The sequence below is a fragment of the Salmo salar genome, chromosome 05 (genome assembly GCF_965601325.2).
Source record: "Salmo salar chromosome 05, fSalSal1, whole genome shotgun sequence".
NCBI classification, from domain to species: Eukaryota; Metazoa; Chordata; class Actinopteri; order Salmoniformes; family Salmonidae; genus Salmo; species Salmo salar.
This window is the reverse complement of record NC_138295.1, coordinates 34625277-34632683: the sequence shown is the minus strand read 5'-3', so window position 1 is coordinate 34632683 and position 7407 is coordinate 34625277. Positions and strand designations below refer to the sequence as shown.

At 44.5% G+C, this 7407-nt stretch overlaps 1 protein-coding gene across 3 annotated transcripts; it reads left to right on the top strand.

The window, feature by feature from the left end:
- The first annotated feature begins 139 nt into the window (after window positions 1-139).
- On the top strand, window positions 140-6839 carry LOC106604688 (ETS-related transcription factor Elf-2). Of its 3 annotated transcripts, none has more exons than XM_014199600.3 (9): window positions 140-472; window positions 1142-1225; window positions 1525-1747; window positions 2644-2754; window positions 2964-3080; window positions 3215-3325; window positions 3468-3660; window positions 3942-4160; window positions 4292-6839. In XM_014199600.3, exons 2-9 carry the CDS (start codon window positions 1151-1153, stop codon window positions 5034-5036), a joined length of 1794 nt encoding a protein of 597 aa, XP_014055075.3. In that variant the 5' UTR covers window positions 140-472; window positions 1142-1150; the 3' UTR covers window positions 5037-6839. The 3 variants fall into 3 exon arrangements, with proteins under 3 accessions (XP_014055075.3, XP_014055074.3, XP_014055076.3); XM_014199599.3 differs by having other exon boundaries at window positions 2641-2754; XM_014199601.3 differs by having other exon boundaries at window positions 141-472; window positions 2641-2754; window positions 3215-3304.
- The last annotated feature ends 568 nt before the right edge of the window (window positions 6840-7407 follow it).

The following is a 7407-nucleotide window of genomic DNA, read 5'->3' as shown; positions in this document are numbered from 1 at the left end:
AAGCCATTTCTATTTACAGAAGTGTGTCTGAAATAACTTATTTATCGATAAATAACTTTTTTGTAACGTCAGGGCCACCTTTGGATGGGTCCACTGCCAGGGGATAGTAGCGCGATGCTCTGACGTCATCGTGGCCAATGTGTCATTCGCTAGCGGGCTACAGAAGGTTGGCCCGACTTCCCTCAGCAAAGAGACGGCGCGCAGGAAAGTAGTGAGATCGAAACAGTCTGTAAAATAGGACTAACTTAAAACAAATGCAATATACAGCATTTCAGTATTGTTTGTCGGTGAAAATCAACCTAAGAGCACATAGCAAGCTATTTGGCTGAAATATTGTGCAAGCTTGCAAACACTTGAGAGTATTCAAATTAAGGAGCGCGTCGACGTCGGCCTGGTCAATTTGGCTAGCCAGCTAGCTTTCAGAGCTAGACCTATCTTGAAGTTATCGACTGCAGGACAAGCAACATAAGAGGCAAGGAACGTTATTTTGCCAAATTTTACGTAATAACATGATTGGATCTGTGGTGTTCAACGGGCAAGGATGGCCATATGACAGCCAACCGTAGCTAGCTGGCGCTGCTAACTGTAGCTAACAAGCGAACTAGGTTAGCCGCTAACAAACGAACTAAAATATTATTAAACATTTCCTGTATAGTAGTTAGTTCGGCAAGTTAACTTAACGTGTCATCTCTGATAACACAACTTGGAACACACCTATCTACCAGTCAATGTACATTAAAGCTACAATGTAGAACCTATAGTTAGCTAGTTCGAACGTTACTAGCTAGCTGGCTAATGTAGCTACAACCTAGATACTGCACAAATGATGTAAACATTGGGGTCACGCTTGTGAACGTGAAGTGCTTGTGAACGTGATGCGCAAAAAGCAACTATCGCGTTCTACAGAGTGTGTAGAGTTTCCTCAGCCCTATTGCTGAACATGGTCAATTTTAGCTAAATTGACGTTTGTTCTTGTTACTGTTGCAGTGTAAGCTAGCTAGTTTCGTTTATCCGTTAGCTGTGATGACTACGCTAGTGCATACTACAGGAATCAGGGCCCAATACAGAACTGTTCCTAGTCTGTGTGATGGATTGTGGTTGGGGAAGAGGCTGCCTCTGATTCCGTGTTTTATTTCCATAGGAATGAGTGATGACCTCTGTTGTGGTGGCAGACGGTGGAGGGAATATGGTGGAGTACGTCACTGTCATGGAAGAGACTGAGCAGGTAAGAGACAACCTTCCCTAACCTTCCCTATGCAACATTTAAAAGGTGTTTTACTTGCAATACCACTGCCACACACAAGCCCATTCCAAGCTTAAAGCACCAGGGTCAGGGCTGATATAAATATCTTATTGACATTAATAATATTGTGAAGTGAACCAATGAATAACATGTTTTCTGGTGACCATGGTATCTCTGTTATCCTGATATTATAAATGATTCAACAAATGTTCAAATACACAAAACACATGATGTACGTTTCAGCTTGCGCTCCCTTCAATGTGTGTCTGTTCTTTTTCCAGAGTGAGGAGAACCTCGGTGAGGAGGGGGAGGTGGTGCAGGAGATGGTGGAGACTGTAATAGGGGAGGATGGGGAGGAGTATCCTGCTGTGGTGGTGGAAGAGGTGCCCAGTGCCCAGTTGGAGCAGTGCTACGCTGCCCAGGTGCTGGTCTATGATGACGGGACCTACCTGATGCAGGACGTGGGAGACGAGCAGGAGGTGGTCACAGAGGTAGTGGAGACAGGTGAGAGGGTGGTGCAGGATTGTGATAATTTTTTTTGCAGTTAGAGGGTTTGGATAGTGTTTTTGAGTGATTGCTTTAGAGGAGTGTGGGTGTAAAAGGCTCTAGCCCCTGTACAGGCCCTCCCGCACTCGCCTATCGTCAAACCAATCATGTCCACACGGAGCTATACGGAGCCCTCTGCATTGTTAAAAAATTTGGAAGGTGTACAGCGATGCAGTACGGTGCTCGCGGAGGCTCCGCAATTGTTACACCCTACGTACAGAGCCTCTGGATCGCATTGCCTGAACAAGCATAAATTGGGTTTTAGACTTTCCAATATATCAGGAGTATTATTTTCTTCTAGGACCACCTCAAGAAGGACATCTAGTGGTGTATGAACTGAGCCCATTGGAAGAGTGACAGAAGTCATTGAGGTTTGAGGGAGGGGACAGCTATATTGGATGTTGACCAATGACCATCCTCAAGATAGATCTTCTGTAGGCAGTAGTTACTATGCACAACCAAACATGGAATGGGGGAGGGTTGTGAATGAGTGAGATAAAGAGCGGGGAAATAAAAGACTTAGGGTGATAGCTGGTACAGGCTGCGTCACTCCTCTCCAGAGCTACAAGGATAAAGGCTACACGGTTTACTATCAGTGTCCCAAAAGTACAGCTTCACTTAGCCTAACCTCTCATTATTTCATGAAAGGAAACATCCATCTTGCCCAGCTAACTGCTTCCAAGGGTGAACGTCCATGGTATCTGCTGCTGTAGGGCCCCAGGCATAGGAAGATACGGTTGAATACTCATTGAAACAAAGTAATTGAACGAACATTACATTGAAATGAAATGTCAAATGTATTTTCGCCACTCCTTTAACCTACCCCCGTCCCGTCTCCTGTGTTGTTGTAGTAGAGGTGTCGTCACACGGGGGCATGGTGTGCTTTGATAAGACCTTCGAGGCAGCCGAGGCCCTTCTTCACATGGACTCCCCCAGCAGTTTCCATGGAGACCGCAACAACACAGGTAACAACTCAACCCCTCCTCCATTGGCCTTGCCGGGGGCCAGGCATTATAAGTGGGTGGCGGGCCATGATGTCGGCTGAAAAATATGAGCGTAAAATGTGGCAAAGTTCGTTCTACCACAAAGTTTTTGTTACCATTTGGCAGTCTGAGTTGAATCTTCACACTGCTCTGTGGCTGTAATAATGAACTATTGTCTGTATGTGTCTCAGTGGAGGACGTGATGATGGAGACGGTGGTGGAGGTGTCTACAGAGTGTGAGCCCATAGAGGAGGACAGCTTCCCTATACCCCCCGACTATGAGCCTCCGTCTGCCAAGAAGAAGAAAGGTCTGCCTCAGACACAACCAAATGCGTTCTTACCATCTGTCTCTGTGTTGGTCACTGTGTGCAACCCAGTATTAAAAGTTAATTTTATATAATATACAACTTTCCGAAGTTATGTTTGGTTGGTTTCCTTGCAGGGGGACGGAAGCCGAAGACACAACAGCCTCAGCCTGACACCAACGGCAACATTGACCTGGGAATCAGGCAGAGACCCAGAGAGGGAAAAGGTACCACACACACAGCGAGGGGTAGGGTTTGTCAAGCCCATGAAGGGATTCTTCTCTACGTAAAGCAACTCAAGATGGGACCATATCCCTTCAGTAGTTAGCCTGTGTGTGAGCGATCCTCTGTATGAATGACGTTGGTCTTCTCTCTCCCTCCATCCTCCAGGGAGCACCACCTACCTATGGGAGTTCCTGTTGGATCTCCTCCAGGATAAGAACACCTGTCCCAGGTACATCAAGTGGATGCAGCGGGACAAGGGCATCTTCAAGCTGGTCGACTCCAAGGCCGTGTCCAAGCTGTGGGGCAAACACAAGAACAAACCTGACATGAACTATGAAACCATGGGCAGGGCACTCAGGTAACTATGGGCTACCATTCTACTATATTGGATAGCCAATTCCTCACTATAGTTAGTGTGTAAGGCTTACTGTTGGCCCAACATATCTTTACTATTTTTATGCTAAGGAATGAGTAATGCAATTTTTGATTTGTGTCTGTTTAAAATGCATGCATTTAACCCTTAAGTTCCCCTTTTAAAATGCATGCAACAGTATGACACTTACGTTAGGTAAACTGAGTGTATTTCCGTATTGTCAGTGTAAGTGCAGTCGTCTGCCTGGTACGGTTGTTTCTGTCCAGGTATTACTACCAGAGGGGGATCCTAGCCAAGGTGGCGGGCCAGAGGCTAGCCTACCAGTTTAAAGACATGCCCAAGAACATCAGGGTGCTCGACGATGATGGGGAGGAGGAGGAGGGGGAAGCCTCTGAGCACCATCAGACACTGATTATTGACCCTGCCACCTCCACCCAGACACAGCAGAGTTACGTCACTGTCATCCCCACCTCGTCCGGCAACAGGTGAGAGGCATGATTGGAGAAGTCATGAAATAATTATAATACATTTTTGTAGCGCTTTTTTTCCCCCCCAGGTGAAAATCATCCAAATGCACGGTGAAGTAGTTACATCTTTGTTTCTGTCTTATGTACAGGACCATGCGTTTGGCCATGCCCATGGTTATGACGACGACACTGGGTCAGATGACCATCAACTCCTCCACCGTCTTCACCACCCAGGCTCCCATCACCCTGGGCAACGCCCACGCTGGCGGGCCCAAGCTGGTGATCCAGACCCTGCCCGCCATGATGCCCGCTGGGGCCAAGAGCGGTGAGAAGATCACCATCATCACCATCCCGGCGGCCCAGCTAGCTCAGCTAACGCAGGGCAACCTCTCAGCCCAGCTCTCAGGCCAGCTAGCTCAGCTCATACAGGCTAAACCAGTCACCCAGCTGGTGCAGGCTAAACCAGTCACCCAGCTGGTGCAGGCTAAACCAGTCACCCAGCTGGTGCAGGCTAAACCAGTCACCCAGCTGGTGCAGGCTAAACCAGTCACCCAGCTGGTGCAGGCTAAACCAGTCACCCAGCTGGTGCAGGCTAAACCAGTCACCCAGCTGGTGCAGGCTAAACCAGCCCCTCCACTCATACTGGCAAAGCCTGTGACTGTGACCCAGCAGCCACCTGCCACCTCCCCTGTAGGTAAACCACAGCTCCCTCCCTCCACCACCATCACAATCCCTGTACCTACCCCCTCTACACACCCTGAAAAAGAGGCCATCTCACCCCACACAGCCCTCCCAGAGTCCACCCCTTCAGTGAGCACAGCGCTCCCCCAGTCTAGCCCGGAAGACCCCTCTGACTCGGAGTCGGCACAGAACCCAGTGGACCCTGAATCTTGAACTCGAGGCCAAGGGGCCCGACAGCTACTGACTCCATATTGACCCTGTGTTTTGAAGTGGAGTCTTCCCATCCTCCAATCACTGGGCAGTGGAGCTGTAGGACCATACAGAGGAGGAGAGCTCTGAACTGAACCTCAGCTATGGAGCTCCTAGTTACCAGGGAGCTAGTCTTCAAACTGGAGCTGCAATGCCATCCCTCCCTCCACATCAGAAAACCAGGAAAAGAGATGAGAGGATAAAGGGACTTCGTATACATAATACATAGCTACACTCTCCTACGTATTGATTTGGACAGTGAAGCTAAAACCTTTAATTTGGCTCTATACTCCAGCATTTTGGATTTGATTAATTATTTCATGTGAGGTGACCGTACAGAATGTCACCTCTTTTATTTGAGGGTATTTTCATGCATATATTTTCACCGTTTAGAAATGAAATCACTTTATGTATCTAGTCCCCCCACTTGAAGGTGTTATACGTATTTGGACAAATTCACTAGTATGTGTATTAAAGTAGTCAAAAGTTAAGTATTTGGTCCCATATTCCTAGCACGCAATGACATCAAGCTTGTGATTCTGCATTTGCAGTTTGCTTTGGCTGTGTTTCAGAATTTTATGTCCAATAGAAATTAATAGTAAATAATGTGTTGTCATTTTGGAGTCACTTTTCATTTAAATATTACAGAATGTTTCTAAACACTTATACATGAATGTGGATGTTACCAAGATTACTGATAATGGTGAATAAGTGAGAGAGTGCAAGTTAGAGGCATAAATATCATACCCCCCCAAAAGTGATGAGAGGTTAGCCTTTCTTGGGGGTATGATCTTTATGCCTCTAACTTTCTAACTCATCATTGTTCATTCAAGATTATCAGTATTTATGGTAGCATCCACATTTAATTTAGAAGTGTTCAGAAAGATATAACATAAAACATTTTCGTGACTCCAAAATGACACTACATTATTTACCATTTCTATTGGGCACAATGTAATCCGAAACACGACCAAAACAAACTGCAAATACATCCAACAAGTTTGTAGAGTCACAAGCTTGATGTAGTCATTGCATGCCAGGAATATGGAACCTAAACTTGATTACTTTAGACAAATTCACTTATGTATATTAAATACTGATACCTTCAAACGGACTAGTGTTTTCATTTAACGGTAAAACCGATATGTAGGAAAATACCCTCAAATAACAGGTGACATTCTGAACGGTCCCCTCATATGAAACATTTGATCTCAAATTTTAAATGCTGGAGTATAGAGACAAATTAAAAGTTTTAGCTTCACCGTCCAGATAAATATGTAGGAGAATGTACATGCTTTAGAAGCTCTTTGGATCTCAAACGATGGGCAAGCCTTAGATTGTACATTGGACATGCTTCTTTTAATCAAAACATAATATAAAGGAAGCCTGAAAGTTTTGTGCAAACTTTTTGATACTCTGCAGCAGGTCACGTATGATGTATTCTAAGTTCAATGCAAGTGTAGTTCTTTTGTCTCGTAGTTGAAATCTTTGGGTTTTCCTCTGACTGGTTGGTTCCCATCATCTGGCTATGGAAAGTAGTCTAGTCCTCCACAGCACTGTCCCTCCACACTCAATGTTTTTTTTTGTGTTATTATAAATATTTTTTACTGTTCAGAAAAGGGAGCGAAAGGATGTTTGTGTTAAGAAAAGACAGATCCAGATGGTATATTCCCACATTTGAAGCATATGCTATTTTCATGTACTCTCAGTGTATTGATGTAGATTTTACTGAAGTATGTATTATAAAAAAACAAACATGAATTGAAACATCTTGTCTTGGTCAATACTTGTTGGCACTGAATCTCTTTCAGACGGAGTTGAAAAACGTAAAGGACTAGACAAATCAAAACCGTGTGTGCTAGATCACCTGGGTGTCAATGAACGGTGACGTTTCACCAAGTAAAATTGTCAGAAAATGATAGCCGGTGTTCTGTGGTCAGTCACGATAGACCGGCAGTGGTGGAAAAAGTACCCAATTGTCATACTTGAGTAAAAGTATAAATACCTTTTTAATTGAAAGTTACTCAAGTGAAAGTCAACTAGTAAAATACTACTTGTCTAAAATTATTTGGTTTTAAGTATCAAAAGTAATTAAAATTGCTCAAATATACTTAAGTATCAAGTAAAAATAATAGAAAATTCCTTATTAAGCAAAGCAGACAGCACCATTTTTTTTTGTTTTTAAAGTGTATGAATAGCCAGGGGCACACTCCAGCACTAAAACATTATTTACAAAAGATGCATTTGTGTTTAGTGAGTCTGTCAGGCCAGAGTCAGTAGGGATGACCATGTGTTCTTTTGATAAGTGCTTGAATTTGACAATTTTCCTATCCTG